The sequence below is a fragment of the Carettochelys insculpta genome, chromosome 6 (genome assembly GCF_033958435.1).
Source record: "Carettochelys insculpta isolate YL-2023 chromosome 6, ASM3395843v1, whole genome shotgun sequence".
NCBI lineage: Eukaryota > Metazoa > Chordata > Testudines > Carettochelyidae > Carettochelys > Carettochelys insculpta.
Genome location: NC_134142.1, coordinates 101,891,404 through 101,918,889, shown reverse-complemented (window position 1 = coordinate 101,918,889; position 27,486 = coordinate 101,891,404). Strand labels below are relative to the sequence as shown.

Sequence of the window (27,486 nt, the reverse complement as noted above, 5' to 3'; positions counted from 1 at the left end):
ATACCCTTTGACATCAGTGGGCCCAAGCAGAGTGTGTGCAAAGGCAGCAGCTGTTGTTCACACAGCAATAGTTGTCCCACAGCTCTGCATAACAGAAGCTGTTTTACTGAGTGAGGGATGAGCAGAACACCTACAATCTTCCCTTAATATATTCAAGGGTTCTTTAGCGTCTATCTCTAAGGCCAAACAATTGAGGCAGACAGTGGATACTTCAGCTTACTGATTCCTCTGAGCAGTGATGCCTCTAACAGTATTGTCAGCACTGACTAAGACCAAAAGGAAGTGGGGCTTGAATGCATATATCCTCTCCCTAACTGGAGCCTGCTACCAACTGAGCCCTTAGCTCCACTAAGCGCATAGTCTCATTACTTAGCACAGGGGTTGTGAGGGGAGGGTGAGAGAGGAAACAGACCACTCGAAGGGTATGTCTACACAGCAGCCTAACTATGACATAAACAACGCAATTTGCATTACACAAATTGCATAGCTAAGTTTGAGTAGAAATCAAAATTGCCTATTTCAGCATGTGGCACTATCTAAATGGCACCACATGCAGAAAGAAAGCACAATTTTGAGGCATCCCTGTACTCCTCCTGCAATGAAGTGTACAGGGATGCCAGAATAGCATTGCTATATTCAAAGATAGCACCTGCTGTGTAGCCATAGCCTAACGTATGGTGTCAATATGAAATCTCTCAAATTGACTAATGTCTAAAAACTAAAATTCCTGATCAAGCACACTTCAGACAGGATGTTGTATCCTGATTTCTTGTTAATTCCTTCAGAAAGTCAATCACAAAGTTTAAAAAAAAAAACACCAAAGAGCAAAAAAAGAAAGAAAAAATTGTAGAAGCTAAGACTTTGTCCTCCCTGTTCCTTTGCTGATATTTAGAAAGGATGGTAGGCCCCATGAGACCAACTACCAAACACATTTGGGCCCTGCTCATCCTTTCCCTTCCCCTTCCTCTCTGTGCACATGCCTGCCAGTGACCTGCTCAGTTTTCGCTTTGCTTTAGTAGTAAACGTGTTTTTTTTTTTCCTTTCCTAAGGCCTGGGAAGGAGGATGGATGTGAGCTCCCCACAAAGCAGCATATCAGAATGATATCGCCATGCTGGGTGGCAGATTCTCAGTCACACTAAGGCCCCAGGAGGTGGCTCTGAGAATCAGTGCAATTGACCGTCAAGAGCACAGTGCAGTGACTCTACACAAAATGCTGTCAAACGCAAAAAGTGAGCGGAGGAATACATAATTTCTCAATGATCTGTTTTAGTCAGTTCAGGGCATGTTGAGTGATACTTGTTAGAAAAAGAGGTGCTGTACACAACTGTAAGATGAAAATACGATTTTCAAATTAACAAAGTCCCTTTCAAACAGAGAAACAAAAAGGAGGAAAGAGAGCTACAAAATTGAAGAGACAAATTCTGAGGCTTTTACTCATACTGCATAGCACCTTATTGCACAAGTAGCCTCTCATAATTCCACCACTTCAAAAATGCTATCTAAAACCAGGAGACTGATGTAAAAAATATGACATTTAAAAAAAAAGTGGCTTTGTTTTAATTTGACTTTTAGTTTTTGGGTCCTTGGGAGTCACATTTTCTGGTTTTCTCCACAATGGTGAGAAACTATTTTTTTTAATAGAAGTTGAGGCTCTCACATAATTACATGCTTCCAGGAGCTGAAGCTTTAAGAAAACATCAAATATTGTGAGACTTGTAATAAAATTGTGAGAATTGGAAAGAATGGAATTTTCAAGATGACAGTATCCCTTTAAATCAGAGAAACAAATAGAGGACTGAGGTACAAAATAGAGGACTGAGGTACAAAATTAAGGGCCAGATTCTGCCACTATTACTTACATTGAGTAGTAACCTACTCCAGGGTTATACCCACTGAAGTATCTCTGGGTAACATCTACTCCTGCAATAAGGTATTATAATCAATGTGAGTAATGGTATCAGAACTGGTCCTGATATTATTATTTAAGGGCATATAATTAGTTGACTTCATTTTAGTTTACTTCCTGCTCAGAAGAATTCCAGAAATACAAAAATGTTCCTCTTCTGTCCACACAATATTTATAGCCACATCATTTTAAGAATAATCCCTTATAGAACAGGAAAAAGCTAAATGCACAATACAATTTTCTCCTCCTTGACACTATTGCACCAGACAATTACTTCATTTCCCACTTTGCATCTGAAACTTTTTTTTTTTGGCTGAAAGAGCTCAAATTTAATTCATTTTTATTTTGGATCTGTAATGACAAGCTGATCTGGACTGCAGAGGCTGTGAGTCAAGCATGGGGTCCATGTTAGGTCAGTGGAGATTGCCTTGGGAACAGTTATAATAAACAAAACAAAGAAGCAGAAATCTTAAGATGCACAGTGAACATTACAAATAGTAATAGATCAACAATTACAAGTTCAGACTTCTTGAGCTGGATACAATCCAATGCTCAGCCTCATAGCACTTAAAGAAATGATGTGATAGTTTTAAACAGTGGAAAAGCTGTATAAAATATAGAGTTAAGTCAGGCTAGCAAAAAGGCGCTTAGTATTTTGGGTCCTATAGATGTTCCAAGCCCAGCTGGGAGCAGTGCAGAGGCACCCCACCTTCTGGGGAGGACCTCTCACTCTAGACCCATTGCATGCAGCAAATGCATATAAAGACTGATATATCCCTCTGTTCCCCAGAGCTCCTAGCTCTTCTGCTGGCTGTTTAAAATATGGACATGAGATTTCTTTCTGCAGGGAAACAGACAAAAAAAGAAAGATCCTCCAGGCTGTCTGATCTGTTCATGGCATGAAACTACTTACAAGGACAAGGGAAGCTTTAAGCCATCTTTATTGCAACCAGATGCTGGGGCCAATATGCATCTGCCCAGATGCCCAACACCTATCAGAGTAACCTATGGTTTACTGTAACATGCTAGCAACCCCTCATTCCCAAAAGGCCATTCCAGCACCTAGCATCACTGTGGGGCAGAGATGCCTTCAATATAGCTCATTTTCTTCTGGCACATCCCTTCGGCCCTGGGCAGGAGGTAGGTGGAATAGCAGCTACTGCTGTGGCCCCACATCATCTGAGAATTCCCCAGTGCAGAGCAAATTCTTAAGCACCCAGTTTAGTCAACAACAGGGGTGCTTCACACTACCAGAGCGGGGTGGAGGCTCTGTTCTAGTGACAACACATTTACCTTAGCGAAAGGGAAAACAAGGCTGGACCACTGTGACTGATGCACAGTTCAGACAAGACTACAGTGGCCATTACCTTAGGGATCCTCCTAGCCCTGCGTGTGGTCAGCAGTTCACTTGTGGTGCTCAGACTGTCTTCATTCAGACTGGATGGCGAGGAGGGGATGCCAAGCTGAGCCAAAAGCAGCATGTCATCATGGCTGTGTCGCTTGGGTAATCGTGGTAAGCGGTGGCTCTTTCTCTCGGACCAGTTTCCAAGGCGCAGGGACTGGCTGCTGGGCTTCGAAGGTAGCTGCACAAACACAAACAACTTGGCATCCTATTTGTTTCAGATGCACCTATCGTGGACATAAAGGCCAGATGCATTGGGGCTTCTTCTATCTCCCTTCAAAGTCCATGAAAAGACTCTCAAAGGACTTCAAAGAGTGGGGGAAAAGGCTCTTTATGAACATATTATGGCAATACAAAGATTTTCCTGCCATGAGAGCATCGTCTCTACAAGACATACAATGGTTTGAAGCACAGAAGGATCCAAAGTGCATTGAAATCAACAACAACAACAACAAAATTATATAGATTCCTGTGGACTTTGAATTAGTGTCTTAAACATCCACAGACTTTGTGGGGTGTAAGTCACACAATTTAATAAAGTGTGCGCCTTAATATTGTACCTCACTGCAAAAGCATGGCTGACACCAGAGCAACGACACAGTGACTCTAATTCTCCCTTCTCTTACACTCAGGTAAATTGGGAGTAACTCCATCAAAGTCAATGCTGTTTCACTGCTGTGTGGAAATCAGACCCTCTGTTTTTCTATAATGTTGCCTTGCCCTATACAGTAAAGATTATCTCAGTCATTTCAGAAAGTTTAAGCCTAGTTTTTCCTCTGTTCCACATTCATTAAGAATCTTCAAAAAAGCCCTTCAAAACATGAATCTGCTTAGTTAATCCCTGCGGGAAAGCTGAGTCTCATTACATTAACTGCCAAACAATTTATGGGCATGAACAATTTTAGGTTTCCCAACAGTATTTTGTATTGTGTGGCAGCAGTGCATTCTGCTGTTGCCCTGGAGTTAACACAGTAGACTGGGAGCCAAGATTCCTGAGCCCTTTTCCCAACTCAGCCACTGTTTAAATGTGGGCAAGCCACTTTTGTCATCATGCTGTACCTCAATTTACTTACATGCATCAGGATACTTACTGTATCTACCTTAGACATTTTAACAGGCCTCATCAAGGTTTCTAGAGTTCTATCAGATGCTCAGATGAAAAAATTTATTATGTGATATTTATTAATCTTAATATTATTAACTACTAACATGCTACAGTAATAAGTCTACTTGCTCTAACAAACAGATTAGCCAATTACTCCCCATACCAGCACTTTTGCAGTCTCAATTTATAGTCCTATATTCCTGCAGCAACAATTACTCTATAAAGAGATCCAGAAGTAGAGTATCCTATATGCTTAAGCATTTATTTTTTTTGGTGGGGGGTTGTTTTTTGTTGATAGGTATAGATGGGATTTGTCTCAGAGACACAATGCCATACATAAAACACCTTTTTAAAATCTGAATCCTTCAAGTATTAAAAAAAACAATGAGAAAGAAGATCAAAACCACAGCGGGATTCAGAGGGACCACAGACCAGCGTTTCTGAGGTCTCTGTTCACCACAAGTCCTCAAGCCAGAAAAATCAACAGCAGTGCACAGCTTAGTGAAAGCAATTCAGCTCGTTGATGGGTGCCCAAAACTTGCTGACCTCCTGATCTCTTCCGTAACATTTATCATGATGGATGATTATAAGGGAATACCAGCTACGCAGCTAGCACTGGAAAAACTGGGTGATGAACTGTAGCTAACAGTGTTGTTCATAGGGAGATGGTGACTTTCCTACTACCAACAACTAGAGAATATTACAGTTTCATGGATGAGCCACAGTAGTCACCTACTTGCTTTGTATCTTGGCAACATGACAACATAACTGTGACAGAGTTTAACTGAAATTTCTGGTCCCAAGTCAAAAAGAAGTTATCAGTGGATGGATGGTTGTGTGATGATTACACTGGGCTGGGGATCTGGGTTCAATTACCCATTTTGATACCACAGATTGAACCTCTCTAATCCAGAACTCTTTTGTCTGGTAACATCTGGAATTCAGCATGATTTTAATTAGCCAGACAACCACTTCTCATGGGTGTGGCCAAGTTTTCCCTGGCCCATAAAGTTTGTTTATGGTCACCAGGCGTAGCTCTCAGTCCTCTGTGCTGTTATTTATCTCTCATTTACTCCTAAATGTCTCCTAAGAGCCCAGTAAGCAGTGACACTCTTGGTAATGGGCTAGACAATACTGACCTCCTGCGGTCCAGCAAATTCTCTTGTTTGGCACCAGTCAGATCAAAGGGTGCCAGACTAGAGAGGTTCAACCTGTACAGACTTCCTGTGTGACCTCATGTGCTTCATCTCTCCATCTATAAAATAGGGTGAATAATCCTTCCTTTCTCCCACTCTTTGTCTGTTTAGGTTGCAGGCTCCCGGGTCAAGGACTGTGTCTTACTATGTGTCTGTTAAAGTGCCAAGCACAGTGGGGCAAGTCTCATTTGGGGCCTCAAGGTGCTTAACCTTAACACAAGTAAATCATAATCTCCGCTGTGGTAACTCTTTCATATCTGTTACAGCTGCATTGTTTTCTCTTCTGTCTTCTTACTCATTCTCCATCTGTCACTGTCTTTTCAGTGACCCTTAGCTGCCCTTATTTAGTCCTCCTTTTTTGCAAGAGCTCCTATTTTATAACTGAAGCATCATGTGAACTGTAAATGCTGGCACTACTAAAGCTTTATGGACCATGCTGATAAAAGATCCACAACAGTTAATTGACTGATGAAATATTCCCAGCTTGCTGCAAGATCATTACACAAGACTGACGTGTGGCTTTACTTGACCTACTCTTGGAACTGATGTGGATGTGTGCGTGAGTCAGTGCAAAAATACATCTTGACCAAAATGAAATTTTGAATGTTAGAGTAATACAGGTACATTATTTGAACATTGCAATACGCATGTATTGTAAACCTATATCTGTGTTTCAGAATAGGACAATTTTTGAGTGAAAACTGCCCGGTAATGCATAAAACCCCCACATCATTTCACAACTATCACACGAAATTGGACTACACTGGGAAATTCTACACAAAATGCAGACCCCTCTGACTTCTGGGTCTTTGCCCTGTGCTGTGAATATTTCATGCAGTTCTAGATAAGTTAGTACCAGAATCTAGGCCTTCAGGCATCTTCATTTTTTTTTGTTCTTTTTTGGAGGGGTTGGGGGGATTAAGGGGATGATATTTTATGCATTTAGTACAAGCGTTTTTTTGTTAAATTGGCAATAAAAACTGCTGTCCAATGTAACAGAAAAGTTACTTCTCAGCTCAGCAAGCCACATGTAACACACAGACAAGATGAAGAAGCATTTCTTCTTTGTTCTGTTCTTTTTAAAAGCCCATGGATAGTTTTGAATGGATGTAGGGAAAGGCTCAATAATCAACAGGGTTTAGGGCCTGATCCAGTTCCCATCACAATCACTGCAAAGACACTGATTGACTGCAAAGGGTGTTGGACCAGAATTGGCACTCCAAATAATATTAGCAATTAATACATTCACTAACACCAGAATAACTCCAACTAACAATAAACTTTACAGTAAATTGATACTGAAGAGTATTTATATTATGACCACTGAAGTGTTTACAGCAATTATTTGACATGTCTAAATTATTTTTTTCATGCACTTTCTCACTCAGATACAATTATTGTTCTTGATATTCCAGGGTTGAGTCTCTTACAAAGGGTTAACGATACCTTAAATCACAGAAAGAAATGAAGGTTTATACACCAAGAAATACTGAATTACCTGGGGAGGTGATGTGTACTTCCTGTCTTGTGGAGTCCACATCCTGTGCAAAGAATCTAGGGAATTCTCAGAGAGCTGCTGGGATTTTCGGCCTGCGTGACGGCCTTTTAGCTCCACATCCTCGTATGGATTTTCTTTGGGTGAATCGCCTTCTCATTTTTTTTTTTTTTTAAAGAAAGGAAAAACAGACAGGAATGTAAAAAAAAAATCATATGAGCCAAGTGAAAAAGTCAGAGCAAAGCTCTTCGGCTTTCAGCATGAGTCATCTTTTCGACTGCAGCTGGAAGTATTTGGAGTAGAATTTGGCTATGAAGTTGACAGCATTGTGTTTCTTTCTTTCTTTCTTTCTTTTTAATAAAATGCAAATATTTCACAAGACTTGCTTCTGACCATCCACAGCTGGGCAAATTTTACTCATGTCTAAAAACCAGGGCACATGCCGATTTTAAAACACTCTGGTGCCTTTTACACATCCATAAGCAATCTCTCACAGAGTTGAATGAATAGCACTGAACAGTTCTATTAAACCACACATACTACAACCTTTACTTAGTTACTTTCTTACCTCTATGGTCTCTTGCCAAAGAGGGTGAACAGAGACTAGCATCTTAACCCAACAATTTCAGAAGAAAGAATTTTAAAAATATGTGAAAGATGAGCCAAGCAGAAGCGTGTGGTTCACTATTTTCTTCCACTACTCATATTGCCTTCTCAAAGTCATCTTTAAAAATACCTCCTATCCCTCATTTAAATACTTCTTCCTGTTTTACTTTTGTCTAAATCAATTTTTTTCCATAGGTCATGGGGACACATCTGGCCAGTAACATATAAAGAGGTCCAAATAATTAATTCATTAAATATGACCTATGGGGAAAGCATTATTCTAAACCTTAGAATTAAAAATGGGCCAACATTTGAGAACTGTAGCGCTCACATCCAGAAACAAATTTTGTGGTCTAGATTTATGGTCTTCTAATCAAGGGTGACCATTTTTCTTTAGGGAGCTGCTGTGCAGCAAGTTCTCAGTACACTCAGAATGAGTACGTCTCCCAGAGGGGCCTAATCTAAAAGATGGTGACGAATATATTTGGATAAAGTCATTTTATTTATCATGTACTTGTGAAAATAGGCCATTTGAAACTTTTTTCAGTAATCTATTTACATCAATATATCAGTGGTGTATTTTAGAACTCTGGGGCTGTGTCTACAATACCTCCCTACTTCAGAGGGAGGATGGTAAGTAGGGTGTTGGGATTTCATTAATGAAGTGCTGTTGTGCATATGCAGCACTTCATTAAGCAAATTCCCCACCCCACCCCCACCCCCCCCGCGGCAACTTGGAAGTGCAAGCTCACATCCAGTAAAGGAACTTCGAAGCACCCCGGACACTTCAAAGTACCTGTGGGTGAGCTGCGGCTAGACGGGAGCCAGAACTTCAAAGTTTAACACTTCAAAGTTGTCACAGGGAGGCAGTGGGTGATTTGCTTAATGAAATGCGGCATATGCACCACAGCACTTCATTAATAAACTCCCAATACCCTACTTACCATCCTTCCCTTTGAAGTAGGGAGGCAGTGTGGACAAGCCCTTGGTTATCCATGGTCAGGATCATCTAGTCTAACAGTCACCAGGGCATCATCTCAAAATGGCAATCTTCAAACTTCATGACTGTCTTAAACGGTGAAAAATTTAACTTTAGATTTCATAGCCTTAAATTTGTTCACTGAGTTTCTTCAAACTAGGTTTGATATGTAGACCTCACTGCGACTTCACAATTAAGCCTGATCTTTACACTGTACATGCTGCAATGTAACTCACTACATGCAAAGGTGAATAAGAAATTCAGTTTGGATTATACATAGTACTAATTGACAATTTATAATTATATAAAGATGATATGTATTCATAATTAATATAATATGCAATACAAGATTTTTCTTTGATAGATTTAAAGTACTTCATAAAAAATAAGCACCATTATCCCTATTTTACAATGGGGAAACTGAGGCACAAAAGTTAAGCGACAGAAAGTCAATAGCATACACTGTATCCCATGCCATTTGACTTCCAATCCAATTGTCTAACCACTATATCATGATGTCTCATTGTGTACAGGACAGCAAAGCTCAGGCTGAGCTTTCAACCTTAGTTATACATTTTAAATGTATTTTTTATTTTTATTTTTGCTTTTACTTTGCATTAACACTCATTTTTGCATGCACTATATATATCATGTGCCTACACATACATGTGCAGCAAAGTTATGGAGAAAAAATATGCTTTTATATCAATAATGTAAGATGCTGAAGCACAGCATTTAAACTTTAGGCAGTGCCTTTAAAAAGATAGATAGATAGATAAGTAGACAGATAGATAGAAAACATAATATTATAATTTATGCACAAACATACTGGAAGATTCACCGAACATTGCTTGGGTCCTTAACTCAACTTTTATTTTCCTCCATTTAAATCATTGCTCTGGGAATGAGGCACTCTCTTATGCAGGCTGCCCTGGGACAAAGCACTACCCCAGCCCTCCCTCAGTACCGCAGCTTGGGGCCAGGTGAGAAGCACCTTGCTGCAGTGGGCACAGCTGGAGGAGGGCTGCACGTCCCCTGGCTGGGGCAGACCAGGTTCATCTGTCCCCTGCACTCCCCAGCCAGAGTATTTACAGCAAATTGTGCACATTCCGCTTGCTCCCTGACAAAGAGAACAGCTAATGAAGTGCCTGTATGAACTGTGGAGGAGGAGCTTCAGTCTCCCTCACCCTCCCTAAAGTGCGCCTGAGGGAGTAAGAACCTCAGGGTTTGGACAGTCCCAGATGGAGTGGGGGTACACCCAGCCAGTCTCTTTCGCTTGCCTAGTGATTCTGTCTCTCTTCTGTACTGGTTTATGAAAAGCAATTCCATTCCAGGCACATCTCATTTTCCTGGAACAACTGAACCCTTACCTTGCTTTAAGTTATGCTAAGAGGAAGCTGTATACTGATTTTTGTGGTCCTGGCTCTTACTGTTTAGGATGAGTTTTTGAACAGACAGCCAAACAGACAAACTCTCTCAAATAAATATATAGATGATTAACATAATACATATGTTAACATAATAACATCTGTTTATTTTTATATATAGTGTGCACAAGAGTGAATATTTTAGTATTGTTTTCCTAAGAAAGACTAGATAGCTGCTGCTGGAGAATGTTGCCACAGACTATATGGTCGATATCTTTAGATAAAAAGGCAGCCGAGGGAGTTAAAGGTGCTGGGGTGAGACGTGCTATACAATATAACTCTAAAGTTACAAATGCTACAAGAGAACCTGGATATCAGCAGTCAAACTGATGTGGCATCTTTCACAGTAAGAAAAACAACGACTGTTGCACTCAAATGCCATTATCCAGAAAGTTGAGATTTTTAAAATCACACAGCTCCAGTTGTTGTTATGTTTATCACCATGAGTCAACTTTGCAAAATGCCTTTTTTACTTACTCACCCTGAATTGGAGTGTAGCTACTAAAATAAAACTCCTTGTAAGCCATGAGTCAAGTATGGGGTTAAAGAAGCATTTCAGAATGGATTAACATACTACAAAATACCCAAACATATGCTTTTCTATCAAAATGAGTATTATTGCATTGGCTTGTGTAGTATCCAAAGCCTGGAGCTGAATGAGCCAATCAGTTGGCTGATAAACATTTATCTTCTTTTTTCATGGACTTAGGTACCATGGAATGGTTCAACCCCAATTAAATCCAAGGAGAGGACAGTGCAATGCTTACCTGAAATACAAAAGCTAGAGTCGGGTGCCAAGAGTATAATGACAGGAAAAAAGAGGGCACAGTATTACCAATGTGACACAGACCCCAGCATGATCCTCTGACATGAGCTTCCTCTAGAAAGAGGCACTCAGGCTAAATTCCTCCTTGGTGTAACCCAGGGAAGCTCTGTAAGGTTTCAGGTCTAATTCACTTTACAAGCCTGGGACAGCAACCATTTTCAGTCCGTATGCTCTCCTTGATGGATGGTGCAAAATGAAGCCAATTTGCAGAAAGATCCCAGTGGTCCCATTTATACACAGAAGCGGGTTCCTGCCTGCTCTGTGTAGCTACCTTTGGCCTTTCCTCTTCCCTAGAACCACGCAAAAGAAACGAAAAGAGTCAGGAATGAGTAGGAAGGACAGGAGGGAACCCACTCCCCCCTCACTACCAGATTACAAGCAAGAGATGTAGGTGTACAGCTAATGCCGCCTGAAGCAGCATTAACTGTCATTGGCTACATCTACACGTGAAGCCTACATCGAAATAGCTTATAGCAACATCGAAATAGGCTATTTCGATGAATAACGTCTACACGTCCTCCAGGGCTGGCAACGTTGATGTTCAACTTCGACGTTGCGCGGCACCACATCGAAATAGGCGCTGCGAGGGAACGTCTACATGCCAAAGTAGCACACATTGAAATAAGGGTGCCAGGCACAGCTGCAGACAGGGTCACAGGGCGGACTCAACAGCAAGCCGCACCCTTAAAGGGCCCCTCCCAGACACAGTTGCACTAAACAACACAAAATACACAGAGCTGACAACTGGTTGCAGACCCTGTGCCTGCAGCATGGATCCCCAGCTGCCGCAGCAGCAGCCAGAAGCCCTGGGCTAAGGGCTGCTGCCCACGGTGACCATAGAGTCCCGCAGGGGCTGGAGAGAGAGCGTCTCTCAACCCCTCAGCTGATGGTCGCCATGGCGGACCCTGCTATTTCGAAGTTGCGGGACGCGCAACGACTACACGGTCCCTACTTCGACGTTGAACGTCGAAGTAGGGCGCTATTCCTATCCCCTCATGGGGTTAGCGACTTCGACGTCTCGCCGCCTAACGTCGAAGTTAACTTCGAAATAGCGCCCGGCACGTGTAGCCGTGACGGGCGCTATTTCGAAGTTAGTGCCGCTACTTCGAAGTAGCGTGCACGTGTAGACATGGCTATTGTATATTTTATGATGCTGCTCGCTCAGGTCACTGAGAGGAAATGGGAGCTGGCAGTGGAGTTATTGGTCCTGCTGTGAAGCTATGACTGTGGAATAGGTGTGCTGCTGCCAAGCTAAGAACCACCCCTCCGTAATGGGGTGGGGCCAGGCCCTTAAATAAAATTGGGCCCAGCTCTCCTGCTCCAGCCCAGGTGCACTCTCATTTGGCATAATGAAGAGAGTAGGGCTGTCCCTCAGAGTTAAAAATGAGAAACAGCCCAAGAGCAAGCAAAGGCGAGTTCAGAGCCCTCCAAGTGTGGGCTGAGAACCCAGAATCCACAGGAAGAGTTGAGCCAGACTGAAAGCTTCTGGAGGGGAGCGTGCTCCTGCAGGAGGAAGCAGTAAGTTCCCTGGCTGAGCAGTGGAGCCCAATCAGGCTGGAAAAAGAGAAAAGAAGTTGCAGTGTTCTCTGTAAACTGTGTGCTTGTGCAGCCATTCAGCAGGAATTCAAATGCAACCCAACTGATGAGCACAGAGCCCACAGTTAGGCTTTTGTATTTTTTTTGTTTGTTTCTACTAGTGGTGCACATTTATAGATACCTCGGTTCTCATAAAAATTTATTCCACACATGGATGGAAAAAAAAATCTGCACCTGGATGGAAAAGATTAGAGGGAACACAGGCTCAGAGTAAGCTGTAACATTGCCCAGGCCTGAGAGGGCTGAAGGCTGAGGGCAGCAGCAAGAGATATGTGCCAGCTCTCTGAGCTGGAGTGCTGAAGCCAGAAGGCCAGAGGGAGCTGAGGAATGAAGGGAGGTTGAGTCCACTGATGTCCCCAGGTTAGAACCTGCCCTGAGAAGGAAGTGGATGGGGCAGGGTTAGCAGCTCAGCTGGAAAAGCTGGGGAGGTATGATGAGAGAGACGAAAGCCATTCCTCCAGAGGTGAGATGGAGCACGCTGAAGCTGAGGCTGCTGGGACCTGTAAGAGTGAATACACTGCTTGGAGTGTGTTGGGGGAATTATGGACTATGGACTCTTATAATAAATGAATCCCGCAAAGGGCGAGTGAAATGTGGAGAGCTTGTGTGGAGTCACTGGGGACTACAGTAGAAGGTGCAGGGGAGGACTGAAGCAGACCATGACCTGCTGCTGGAGGCATCCCAAGCAAAACTATATTCTCGTAGATGACGAAAGTACCTGAGCGACGCTGAGGGACAACTGGGCAACCTAACATCAAAAGGGGATGCCCCAACATGGCCATTCTCCATGCAGTGGGGCTGGTTGCGTGGCTTCATAAGCTTGATTTCTGCATTCCCCAAACTCTAGACCCTTTTCAACCTGAGCTCCCGCCCATGACACACTCCCACTGGTGCCATGAACCTAGGAGGAGACTGTTCAGTCTGCAGCAACAGCCAAATTGTAGAGTTCTTACCCACGAGTGGATTTTGTGCAGGACAGGAGCACACAGACATTCTGAACAGTTACTCGGTGGCGTCCTTTCAATTTGCTCCTTTTGCTGTTTGTCACGAAGGAGAGGAAGACGGCCCTCTACAGAGGCCTTTATTGGAAGCCACTGGAGACAATGGAAGGACTGCCACTGACTCCAACACGAGCAGGAGCAGGCTCTGCAACTCTAGACTGGCCCATCAACTATTAAACTGTTGGCAAAAACTACTCATACCCACAGCCCTGCTTGCAGCTCATCTCCCTTTACAAGCCCTCTTTTGTTTCCCATTTCCTTGAGCTTTACGTACAGGATTGCTGAGTTAACACATGATAAATCTACAGAACATTTATCTGCAGAACGGTCTCACTGGCAACAAAATGATTGGTCCAAGGTAAAGACTCATGGTAAAATAATCAGCCCTCTTTGGAAAGGCTGTGAGGAATGCAGTGCCTTGGAGCTCAATAACTGATGTGTTTCCGCTGGTGGCTGTAATTCTTCATTCTACGGTGCTCTGAAAGGCAGCCCCACAGAGCTGTGAAGCAGCACAGAATGTTCCACTGCTCAGTGCCTCAGACGTGGCAAATGGGAAGCAGAGTCCAACAAAGCCAGCCAATTCCACAGTGAGAAAAGAGTGAAAAACTAGAGGCTGGAAAGAAAAACTGTATATGCTGGCGCCTCTGCCCTTTACACAGGGCAGTGGAGTGGCTCTGATTTTTTCTTACTTCGAGGAAGAATTTTTCTGAGGAAACAACTGAGTCATGGAGCTCTGAATAGGTTTTATCTCTGCCCTATACATTTGTTTGCACTGAAAATACTCTAATGTAATGTACACCAAATGACCAAGAATGAAGATCTCTCCAGGGGCAATACAGTGTGCACAGCATGCCTTCAGTGCAGTCAGGGCAAAAGCCAAATTGATAATTGTTACATCACAGTGAATTGGCAAGTCGCAGCCAGGAGGGGAAATTGCTCCAGTGGCCATTCAAGGGAAGATTGGAGGGAAAGCAGTCACCATGCACAGAAAGTTAGGGGAACAGCAGCAGGAATGGGGAAGGAAAAAGTGAGAACAGGGCAGAGATGGCGCCAAATGGACACACACTTTTGGGTACTTCATTGAATTCTTCTGTGTGTGCTGACCCTGTGGTAGTAACACACACTTTTTTTCTTTGGGGACAGGTTTCTACAGAACCCCAGGTATCATCCACTTCCAATTTCTTGTGCTTGATTCTGGGCTGCACACACCCTTGGCATTCTCTGGATTGGACAGTGCCCCTGTGAAGGCAGGCATGCAGGATGTCATCTGGCTTCCTTACCCCAGCTATAATCACATTTCCCCCATCCAAATATCCCAAAAACAGCCCTTTTCCGCATCCTGCTTGGGACTGCCACTAGGCTGCAGCGATACTGTGTCAGGCTCAGGGGTTTTGGGGGGCCCAATCCCACTTGCAGAAGATGGAAACAAAGTACAGTGTTCCAAGCAGGGAGCTGAGGAGGTATTCTACCTCTGCCGCAGTTGGAGAATCATACATGGAGATTCCAGGGGAAGATGTATTTTGGCAGATAGGTGTAAGCAAGTGGGGAGGACTGCATTTATTACATAGGTTTTGGATCCCAGTGCCTACCCCTCCAAAAGCAAAAAAGGGCAGCTCAGCAGTGAGCCAGACAGTCACATGCACTGAACTCACACTAAAGCAGCATTCCAGGTATGCATACGACAGTTTCTCAGCACATGCATTTTACCTGTTCTACTATTACAGGCCAATATCACCATCTTCTGGGGAGAAACAAGATGTCTGAATGCATTCTGGGAGGAACTTACAGGGCACATGGATAAGAGCCACAAAATCTCTTCACTATCACGTAGTAACCCAGTGGTGTAGACTTGTGAAGTTCAGTGAAGCTATGCCAATTTAATCACACTGAGAATCTGGCCCTAGCAATTTAGTGTAAAAGGATGAATTAACATAACCCAATAAATGCAAGGAACAGCTCCACACCTACATCAGTTGAGAACTAAGTTAGAGATTTTTACCTGTTTATAATCCTTATAGTCTGCTTTTGAAGGTAAAAAGGATCTGCGCCTGAATCACTTGGAGGACTACTTTTCCAAAGAAAAAAAAGGCAGAAAAGAAGATGAAATCTGCTCTTTGAGCCTAGGTCCATAGGCATGTTAGTTCCCAGCTGCGGTTCATAAACTGCAGTTTCTAATTTTTTCCAGGTCTGCAGTAAGATAACCAGGGGAGTACTGCAAAGAATTTCCTCTTTCTCTGTGGGGACTGTAAGAACTCAGATTTGCAATACTAACAGTATTAGTTACAGACGACCAACTCTGTCTGATACACCAATAAAAATATTTGCCAGCAAAGCAGTCATCCATCTGATATACAGTCCAAAATCACTTGAATAAACATAAGTGGTGGCCGGACATTAGCACAGTATAACGTCCCTGCACCTAATATCCTGCACTCACTGGCACTTGTTTAACACCCTGGTCTGAAACATTTATTTTATTGGCATCACCATGGATTTAGACTAGGATATGACAGAGCAGAATTAAGGTCCCCCGCAATGTGCATCTTCCTCACCTGCAGAGCTGACTTCTATAAAACCAGAACGCTTGGTCATGTGGCTCAAGGAGACTTTGAAACAAAATTATAGTAGAAACTGTAATTGGGAGGACAGAATAGAAAGGATGCTGGGGAATATACACATGCCTCAGGACAATATTTTAAAATAACTGAATTCCAAATATTTCAACGTAGCAACATATCAGCAGTCTGATTACCAATAGAATAGGGCAGCCAAAATACTCTTTGGCCCTGCCTTTGACAAGCACATATGAATCCTGTTTCAGTTTAATGTGCTCTGGCTGCCATTACCTTACAACATCTTTTACTAACATTGATGCAATTACATTTTCTATAAGTTGCTATGCTTCCCAGACTGCTAAAGAAAGACAGGGCTATACCTTTCCCTCTCAGACCTAGCCACCATCATCCTATATTAATCACTGTTGTAACACTTTAAAGACTAGCAAAATAGTTTACTAGGTGAGCTTTTGTGGGACAGACCCACTTCTTCAGATCGTAGCCAGACCAGAACAGACTCAATATTTAAGACACAGAGAACCAAAAACAGTAAGCAAGGACGACAAATCAGAAAAAGATAATCAAGGTGAGCAAATCAGACAGTGGAGGGGTGGGGGGGAAGGTCAAGAATTAGACTGAGCCACATATGCAGATCGTCTGCATACTTGGCTCAATCTAATTCTTGACCTTCCCCCCACCCCTCCACTCTCTGATTTGCTCACCTTGATTATCTTTTTCTGATTTGTCCTCCTTGCTGACTGTTTTTGGTTCTCTGTGTCTTAAATATTGAGTCTGTTCTGGTCTGGCTACGGTCTGAAGAAGTGGGTCTGTCCCACGAAAGCTCACCTAATAAACTATTTTGCTAGTCTTTAAAGTGCTACTTGACTGCTTTTTGTTTTGATAGTGTATAGACTAGCACGGCTTCCTCTCTGTTACTAATCACTGTTGTGTTTTTCATCAATATCTTTTATTGGACCAACCTCTGTGAGAGAGAGAGAGAGAGAGAGAGAGAAGCTTTTGAGCTTACATAGAGCTTGACAGACAGCTAATCTAAAGCCATGGGTGTCATGCTTCAATGGCGATACAAACACAGCACTGAAGGCAAAAGTGTAAGTTCTCAAACAGTCAGGCTCCTTCAGTTTCATAGGAGATGGGTAATTCTGGCCATTCTCAGATTTGATACTGTGTCTTGATGTGATATGATAGTATAATGGATGATAATAACATGATATGTAATGACAGGATTTTACTGGAAACATTGAGAGCCCAAGCTCCCCTCCACTGATCCGTTTCCAGGTTTACTGGAAAAACTCTGCATGTGTCCTAGCTTGAAAGGAAAATCAAGCAGGAACGTTTTCCAATTGGGTCTCCATCACCAATTCTTTAGCTCTTGACATGCGGAAAATAGGACTTGGTAAAGCAAACAAATCTTTATACTGTTTGTTAAATGTCAACAGGTATGACTCACAGGCATTCTAGTGTGTAACACCTAACTGGTTTAGGAAACAGAGTTGTCCTACCGGATGTTTCCCAAACTTTTGAAAGCTGAGCTCTCCTCAGGAAAAAGAAAAAAAAGATCAAACCAATTGAGCTCTTTCTCCACCCAGCGGCCCTGCCCTGTGTTGCTCAAGGGCAATCTCTGTCACTTTAGACATCTCCCATGCCCACCTCATTTGTGACACGTCCTTTTGGGCATGCTGGGGCAGAACTTCACAATATGACTCTCCCCCCGCCCGCCCCCACAAACACACTCCCTTCTCCCATGCTTTGATGTGAAATAAGTAACAGACTTGACATTTTTAAAAAAGTCATCATTAGACTCATTGGAACAGATGGGACAGATCACTTTTTAAAGCTATTGATTCAAATTCTCTGCAAACTCAGCCAAATGTCTGTGCATCATTTAGACTCATGGGTTAAAGGTTCCTTCACAACCATCAGAGCTAGAAATCTTACTCTCTCTCTCTCTCTCTGTGTTTGTTTTAAAGCTGAGGCCTTGGCTAACTAGAAAGTAGGACCAGCAAGAGCCCTCATCAACAATACTACTTGCATAGAGTTAACTCATTCTCAGCCAAACTCATTCTCAGCCACGTGTGATGGTAGTGTGACTGAGTCCACACAGCAGGAAACTGTATCAGCAAAAGCATGTTATACAGTGGTAAAGCATCCCTGTGCTCTCTGTTCTGCCTTTTGGCACTCCACCTTCTGGGAAATTGTATTATGAGAATTGGTGTAGCGGGGTGGAATCAAATGTGCATATTCACTTGGTTTTATCCCACAACAAACTGAGAGATTGACCTATCCCTCAGCCCACCAGCTAGTTGCTGACACCTTCTCAGGGACTGCACCCCAAACCACAGGAATCACTAGACTTGGAGGAAGTACAAAAAACTCTGCATCAGCTCAATTTTGCAGTGCTGTGAATGGGGGGACATTATTCTTGATAGCTTTCATGAGGATCAGTTGAGGCCATGAAGCATGAGATTTACATGGGAAGAATCATCTTGAAATTTAATGAATTAACAACAAAAAAGGAAATTTGCCAGCTCTTGTTTCTCTCTGCCAACGTGGTAGTTTTACAATCATTTATTCTTTCCATGTTTTGCTTTCCCCTACTGCTGTGAGAAAGACCCAGACGCACAGCAGGGGAAATTGACCAGTGTGGCTAGAAAAAACACAAAATGGACCCCACCCCAAGTACAGTGAAATGTGCATAATAGCAAAAAGAGAGAATAGAGGAAATATTTAATTCCTCTAATCTACTTTGATTCTGGTCTTTGTAGGTATTAGTGGCAATATCAGTAGCTAAGTTCAGACAAAAGTGTGGTATTTCAGTTGGCATTGTCTCTATCTACCCTTACAATCCCATGTGCAGCTACAAACACTCACTAGTTACAAGCTACCAGTTATCCAAGGCTACTGAAACACACAGGACTCAACTGTGAGTGGCCTGCGCACAGGTGTGGCAAGTAGAGCACACACACAACCTCCCTCTCAGGACATATTGCCCACAAAGCCCAGCCACCATTGCAGTCTCTGTGTTCTAGGGAGAAACTTTACAATACTGCTGCAACCTTTTTTTTTTTCCCAATCGAGGAAAAAAAGAGGGGTGTGTGTGTGTGCATGTGGTCAGCAGTCATCCAAGCTCACACAGTGGCCATCAGCAACTGCACCCAGGTTAAGCTGCTTGGTTCTTTGGTGTGTCTCCTTTTCCTGCCTTACAGCTGGTTTCAGAAGGCCGCATTTCCAACAGAACTGATGACCTTTTATTAAAAGCCAGTCTTGAAAAAAAATAACCATGTATAATTCAGTGGACTAGGAGCGTTAGAGGCTTCTAAGGAGCATTTTGTCTGGCGGCAAATGATTTCTGAATGTTTGACAAAGAAATGAAAGAGAGATGGTGCTGAACTAAAATCTTGGCTCTGGGGATCTCTGAACTTCAGGGAAATTTTGAACCAGATCAGGAATTTGTGACTGTCTCCAGGACCCTTAATAGGCCAAACGAAAACTCTGGAGGGGAAAAGCTCCCCAGCCCTTTCCCTCTCCCATTAGGGGAAGTGAGAAACACACCTCTTCCAGTTTTACTAAATTTCCTGCCCAGAACTACAGGGGGGAAATTGGTGCCTGCTGGTTGATGGTGCCAGCAGGGCATTGCACACCAATGCCACAGTGCTGGTTGCTGAGTTGGTTCACTGCTCCGGTGCCACAGTCAGCACCAACTCCATCAGGAACATGCCAAGTCCAATTTCTTGCTCCTTTTTAGTCCTCAGCTTAAAGGACTTACAACTGCAACACTTGTCGCTTATGTGCCCTTCAGCCTGACAGCTAAGACAACTACTGCACATGTCACTGATGGGAATAGGACGTTTACAGCGGTCGCATGGTTTAAAGTCTGGGGACTGGGATATGCCCCATCCCCAGGCTAAGTCCGAGGAGGGACTAACACACTTACTGCTGCTAAGGTACTAAGGCTGTGTCTACACTAGGCAAAGTAAGTCAATCACAGATACACCACTCTACCTACAGCAATTGTGTAGCTAGCATTGGCCTATCTGGGCTCAGCTTACTTGGCTGTCCCTACTGAACAAGGTTGACGGGAGATTTTCTCCTGTAAACCTCCCTTACTCCTCCCATTTTGTGAGAAGTACAAGGGTCAACTACAATCCCTAAGAGGTCGATTTCACATGTCCGTACTAGACATGCAAAAGTGAACCCCCAGAAGATGGACCCTGAGCAAGTCGATCGTCCAGACTAGTGTAGACATAGCCTAACACTGAAACTAAAACTAACTAGTTACATCAACTTTACAATATTTCTCTATATGAACCCTAAGCAAAACTAGAGCAGGGAATGTTCTGTGTTCCATCACTCGTGGCAAGAAGGAACTGAGAGTGAGGGGGGTGTGTTGTATTCCTTATAGTGCGCCATGAGGGTGCCCCTCCAGCGGTCCCCAGAGCTGCTCCTCTACAGATATTGCTGAGAGAAAAACTTCTGGCACCAGTGCCTGTGGCAAACACACACTTAATGTCAGTGTTGCTCAAAGTGGGCCATGGACCCCCTTTGGGAAAGCCACTAATGGGCCCATACCACTTTGTTTATTTTAAGGGTCCACAGCCATGGGGTCTCCTGGCTCCCATTGACTGGAAATGGCAAACTGGAGCCAATGGGATATGCATGACTCCATGGCTTCAGACCCTTTAGGGAAACACTTTTTTTTGAACAATGGGAATTTCCTTATGGTTACTGTATTTGTACATTTTTTATTGAACCAGATTCTCAGATGATGTAAATTAGCATAGGTCCATTGTTTCTCATAGATTTATGATTATTTAGGCTGACCCTCCCGTATAATACATGCCATGGACTTCTACCTAAACATTCCTAATGAGGAGGGAGTTATTGTTCCCCACTACAGGCTGAACTTCTCTAGGCTGGCAGTCTCTCATCTGGCAACATCTGCGGTCTGGCATGATTTTAGTTGAATAGATGACCACTTTTTATGGGTGTGGCCAAGTTTCCCATGGTCCCAAAAAGTTTGTTTAGAGCCACCATTCCTGGCTCTTGGTGTTCTGCACTGTCATTTAGCTCTAATTTATCCCTAAATGTCTTCTAAGAGCCAAATAAGCAGTGGAAGTGTTGGCAATACTGCTAGACAATATTAACCTCCAGTGGTGCAGCAAATTTTCTCATTCAGCACTGGTCAGATCCCGAGGGTGCTGGACTAGACAGGCTCAGACTGTAGATAAATCAACATTTTGGAGCTGAATAATTTGAGTTTAAGTAAACCAACCCTTATTTACTCTCAGTTGAAAGACTTAGTTACCGCAAATCATCACTTGGAGATGTTTAGATGCATACCCACTGAAGACAGAAATTTAGTAAGTGAACAAACTATTGTGTATGACCTGGCAAGATATAATGGCAATCTTACCTATTGTGGGAATAAGATGTCCCTGCATCAATGTATGTGACTGCAATAAATTCTACCTCAAGCAAAAGTCCAGAAAAAACTACACCCATTAGAAGAACAATCTGATACATATACAAAGGCTGTGTGTTTAATAGGTCTCCATGGTTTCACAAATAGCAGAGAAGCAGGAAACCACAGAGCTTCTAACTGCATGATCACTATTAATAGAGCTCCGAGGAGGAAAACAAATGTAAGTCAGCCCCACTCTTCTCAGGAAAACTTTCTTTGTCAATAGCTGGGGTAGGCAAATTTTTCAGCAAAAGGACTAGCATCCTTCTTGGACAGTGCAATTGCAGCTGTGCTAAAGCAGTGGTATCCAATAGGAATTTCAGGTTTGCCACACCCCTATCCCCCCTGAGAGTCAGCCAGCCCTCTCTCCCTCCCCGACCCCCTGCCAGGGACCCACCCACACATACCCAGGCTCACACGCCCAACTGCTGGCAACTCACCAGAGCTATTGCCACTGCCACTCTGGAACTGCCAGGCCAAGCAAGCCACGCCTGTCCCTCCCAGGTACCATGGCTGGAGACACATGAGTCATGTGGGCCCCATGGCTGGAGCTGTGAAAGGTGGGCCAGGCCAGAGCCACCACTGCTGCCATGAGCTTCTCCCACCAAGCGGTGGAGCACATGCACAGAGCAGGCAGAGGTCACTCCATTTCGCCACACTGCAGTGTCCTGTTTGCCACGTGTGGCAAACGGGAGGCATTCTGGATACTGAGGTGCTAGAGAGATCACAACCAGCTCCTGCAAGATGTAACACACTCTCTGACCACATGCAGCTCCATTGACTAGTTCCCTTTCTACAAAGTCACACGTTCGAGATGAGTTCCATCTATTTTGTTGAACAGAAAGGAAGAAGTGTTTCTCGGCAGGATAAATGCTAATGTTACTTTATAAACTTACAACTTTTAACAAAATCTATTTTCTAATAAGAATTATTGCCCATTTTTGTTTGTGTATTTTTAACCACTGTTTTATCAGTTTGTCATCAAAATTTTAAGACTGTGGAGTGTAATTGTTGTGTGATTTGCACAGTCTTCATCTCACACTCACTTGATTTACCCTCAGTGCCAAAAACATCATTTGCTTATTCTTAAACCTAAAACACTAAGACAAGAGAAGCTTTAGAAATACCAAAAATTAAATGTAACTAGATAACATTCAAAATGATTTCCCTGATCATTGCAAAATGGGCTGGAGAACTGAAAACAAAAGACACATATGGCAGGACAGGCTGTAGTCTGCAAGAGCAGCAGAAGCAACATTTTCAGACGTCTCTGTTATATTGCTGTGATGGTTTTCTAAATTTATATCAAACCAAGCATGGTAGGGTTTCCCAGCTGAATTTATTAAGCCACAGCAATTTGGGTCTGATTAAAGACTTACTCTAAACCACAAAAGGCAAAATTATGTAAAGTTTACTATGACTGTCACATTCCACCAAGATCCAGTATGGAAGATAAATGAAGCCCACATGGTTCCACGCATACTTAGCAGAGCTCTGAATAATATCAGGAATGTGCTCTCTTTTACCTAACATTTTAATGCTCTGAAGAGGGAATCATTGTTTTCTTGTTCTTGAATTTACATTTCATCTGTGAAAATTACAAAACTGTTACAAAATTAAACAAAACTTCTCTCTTGCAATTTTTGTACTTTGGTGGATTTCAGAGTTCTACCAATTAGTTTAAAAAATAGCATAAAATACTAATTCAGCTCTTTGACCAACATGAATTAAAAACAAAATCAATTAGGAAAGAGAAGTTACTCACCTGTAGTAATGATGGTTCTTCGAGATGTGTCCCCATGGGTGCTCCACAATAGGTGTCGGGCTCACCCGGCGCCGCAGATCGGAAATCTTCCAGCAGTTTCTCCTGGATTGCGCATGCGCCGGTGCGCGCCGCCCCCCTGTGTGTCCCCAGCTGCATGCACAATCCGGTTCCCACCAGTTCCTTGACCAACCGCCTTGGATGCTCCTGAAAAACACTAGACAGAGATCCAAAGCGGGACGGATGGGCAGGTGGTGGAGCACCCACGGGGACACATCTCGAAGAACCATCGTTACTACAGGTGAGTAACTTCTCTTTCTTCTTCGAGTGGTCCCCGTGGGTGCTCCACAATAGGTGACTACCCAGCAGTAACCCAAGGAAGGAGGTGGGTAATCGGTTTATGTGCAGCTTGCCCCCGAGAGGACTGCTGTCGACAGACGGGGATGCTCTTCGAATACCCGAGGCAGGGCATAATGCTCGGCGAAGGTGTCGTAGGATGACCAGGTCGCCGCTCTACAGATGTCTTTTAACGCGATGCCCTTGAAGAAGGCTGTTGACGCCGCCACCGCCCTGGTGGACTGAGCCCTGGGTGGGGCCAGCAAAGGAGCATTTTGAAGTTCGTAACACATTTTTATACAGGACACAATGTGCTTAGAGATTCTCTGTGAAGAGAGACCTTCTCCTTTTGACCTGGGAGAGAGAGAGACTAGGAGCCTGTCCGTTTTCCGGAATGACTGAGTTCTGTCTATGTAGAAGGCCAACGCCCTCCTCACATCCAGGAGATGCAGGCGTGCCTCCTTGCCGGAGCTGTGAGGCTTCGGGTAAAACGAGGGTAAAACTATTGGCTCGTTAAGATTGGACTCCGAAGAGACTTTTGGAACAAAGGCTGGGTGCAGCCTTAAGGTTACCGCCGCCTTTGAGAATACTGTGCAGTGCGGCGTTGCCATCACTGCTGCGAGCTCACTCACCCTGTGGGCTGACGTAGTTGCAAGGAGGAAGGTTGGTTTTTTTGTTTTTTTTTTTTATCATAAGGAGATGTATGGGAACTGTGGCTAATGGTTCAAAAGGTGGACCTGATAGCGTGCTGAGCACCAAGTCCAAATTCCACGATGGTGGAAGCGGTTTCCGAGGGCGGTACAGGTTTACCAGCCCCTTCAAGAACCTGGTAACGACAGGATGGGCAAATACCGTGGGCCCTTCCTCTGTATGCCGAAAGGCTGATATAGCGGCGAGGTGGACCTTTAGCGAGGATAGAGAAAGCCCGCCTCTCTTGAGGTCCAATAAGTATTCTAGTATTACAGGTATAGGAATGTCAAGGGGAGCTAACTGCTTGGCAGAACACCAGGCTGTGAATCAAGTCTATTTCTGCTTGTAAGTCCTCCTGGTGGAGGTCCTTCGGCTACATTCCAGGACTTGTTGTACTCCCTCCGTACACGTGCTCTTTAAAGAGCTGAGCCATGGATTAGCCATGCTTGTAGGTGCAGACCCTGAGGGTGCGGATGCACTAAGGACACCTGAGCCTGCATGAGTAAGTCCAGCGCCACCAGTAGAGGGAGCGGTGGGCGGTCCGACATGCGCAAAAGCAAGGGAAGCCATTGCTGCCGATCCCAAGCGGGACTATGAGTATCATGCGAGCTCTCTCCCTTCTGGCTTTGTGCAAGACCTTGTGGCAAACAGATCGATCTGGGGAAAACCCCATGTACGAAAAATGCGCCGTAGCAGTTCAGAGAGGATCTGCCATTCGTGTGTGATTGAGAAGCGCCTGCTCAGCTGATCTGCTTTCACGGTGTGAGCGCCCAGCGAGTTCGAGGCTTTCAACGTTATGTTGTTGGCAATGCACCAATTCTACAATTGGACTGCTTCCGCACAAAGGGCACGGGATCATGCTCCTCCTTGTCGATTGATGTAGAAACATAGTGGAGGTATTGTCGGTATTGAATCCCGACTACTTTGCCATGTAGGTAATCTCGAAAATGTTTGCAGGCGTTGAACACTGCTCTGAGCTCCAGCATGGTTATGTGCAGTGTCTGTTCCGCAGGGGACCATAGCCCTTGCGTTACCTTGACGCCAATGTGCGCTCCCCATCCTATGTGGGAGGCGTCGGTAGTAAGAAAAAATAGAAATTTGTGATTGGTGAAAAAGGCACCCCCACTAGCAGATTCTCGGGGTTTTCCCACCACGCCAGGGATCTGCGCACCTCTGTTGTGGGCGACACCACCCTGTGGACAGTGTGGGATGCCAGTTTGTAAACGCTCGCCAGCCAATGCTGCAGGCTTCACATGTGCGACCTGGCATTCTGTACCACAAAAGTCGCTGCCGCCATGTGGCCCAGCAGCTGTAAGCACGTTACGACCGGCACCGCGGGGCTGTATGTGATGACTTGCACCAGCGAATTGATGACGCAGAAGCGGGCACCGGGTAGGTACACCCTTGCTGTGATAGATTTTATGCGTGCCCCTATGAACTCTATACGTTGTGTGGGTTCGGACTTTGACTTTGCGAGGTTGATGACTAGGCCCAGCAAAGAAAAACATGTCCACTGTGTCGCGTATCATGCGTGAGACCTCTGCCTTCGAGGCCCCTTTTAGCAGGCAGTCGCCCAGATATGGGAAAAATAACACCCCCTGTCTGTGCAGGTAGGCTGATACCACTGCCAGGGTTTTGGTAAAGACTCTGGGGGCCGAGGAGAAGCCGAATGGAAGAACCCTGTGCTGGAAGCACTCCTGGCCAACCGTGAAGCGGAGGAAGCGCCTGTGTGCCGGGTGGATTGTTATATGAAAGTAAGCATTGTGTAAGTCGAGTGCTGCAACCCAGTCTCCATCGTCCAGTGCCGTGAGTATCAAGGCAACTGTGATCATCCGAAACCATTGCTTACGCAAGTAACGGTTGAGGCCCCGAAGATCTAAGATGGGCCTCCAGTCTCCTGTTTTCTTCTCTGGTAGGAAGTAGCGTGAATAAAAACCTTCCCCTGGAATTATTCCAGCACTCTTTCCACCTCCCCTATGAACATCAGGTGATTCACCTTCTGCTTGAGCCTCGCCTCGCGGCAGCATTCCTGAAGTGAGGCCTGGTGGGAGGCTTCGTCGGTGGAGTATAAATGCCCAAGGTTCTAAGTGTAGCACTTGAGTCCTTACTGGAGTGAGGGACCGAGTTGGTTGAGTCTGCAAACAGCTTTTATGTATCAAAGGGAAGGACCACGATCTTCGCCTGCAGGTCCCTCAGGATACCCGACGTCTGGGGCCAGGATTCTCTACGCATGACCACTGCTGTAGCCATTGAATGTGCTGCCGTGTCCGCCATGTCCAGGGCAATATGGACTCCTGTCCGCGATGCTGCATAGCCCTCTTGAATAATCGCCTTTAACACCGGCTTTTTGTCTTCTGGAAGTGAATCCGTGAGGGGAGTAAGCCTGGAGTAATTATCAAAATTATGGTTTGATAGGTGTGCCCATAATTTGCCATTCTCAATAGCAGCGTAGAAGAGGAGTATACCTTCCTGCCAAACAGCTCTAGCTTCTTAGCATCTTTGTCCAATCCCCCCGATTTGTACTGAGAAGCCTTTGACCTCTGCTGGGACGACTCGACCACCCAAGAATTTGGTTGTGGGTGACTGAAGAGGAACTCCATGCCCTTTGCTGGGACGAAGTACTTCTTTATCCGCTCTCTTGTTCGTAGGCGGAACAGAGGCCGGAGTCTGCCATATAGTAATGGCTGACTCCAGAATGGCTTCATCCAGCAGAATAGCAATTTTGGACGAAGCCGGGGGTCTCAAATTTTCCAGGAGTTTGTGATGTTTCTCCTGCACATCTGCCATTTGAATGTCTTCCGTGAAAGCCACCCTTTTAAACAGCTCCTGAAACTGTTTAAGGTCATCCGGGGGAGAGACATCCCCGGGGGCCATGGTCTCATCTGGGGAGGATGAGAAGGAACCACTAGGGTAAACCTCCCTCGAACCCTCGGGCTCCTGCGGTCGATGATACACTTACTCGCTGGGGGATTGTGAAGGAAAGTCTCGGGGTTCTAAAATGAACTCCCCTTGAGACAACTGTGTTTCTGTCCCCGATCGGGAGTGCCCACCGGGGTATTGAGCGGCCGGGGGGGACCTGCCCCTGGGTGTAGGCCTGTGGTGTCTGTGTCCAGCATGATAAGGA

The 27,486-nt window shown here is 44.4% G+C and overlaps 1 protein-coding gene across 9 annotated transcripts in view; it reads right to left on the bottom strand.

The window, feature by feature from the left end:
* DENND2B (DENN domain containing 2B) overlaps positions 1–27,486 on the bottom strand; it is a 295,741-nt gene that overhangs the window by 71,711 nt on the left and 196,544 nt on the right. For all 9 annotated transcript variants that reach the window (XM_074997690.1, XM_074997686.1, XM_074997691.1 and 6 more), the window contains 2 exons: positions 7,109–7,257; positions 3,275–3,490 (listed from right to left, as the gene is read on the bottom strand). In XM_074997690.1, coding sequence (XP_074853791.1) covers positions 3,275–3,490; positions 7,109–7,257 — 365 coding nt within the window. The remainder of the gene's footprint in view (positions 1–3,274; positions 3,491–7,108; positions 7,258–27,486) is intronic.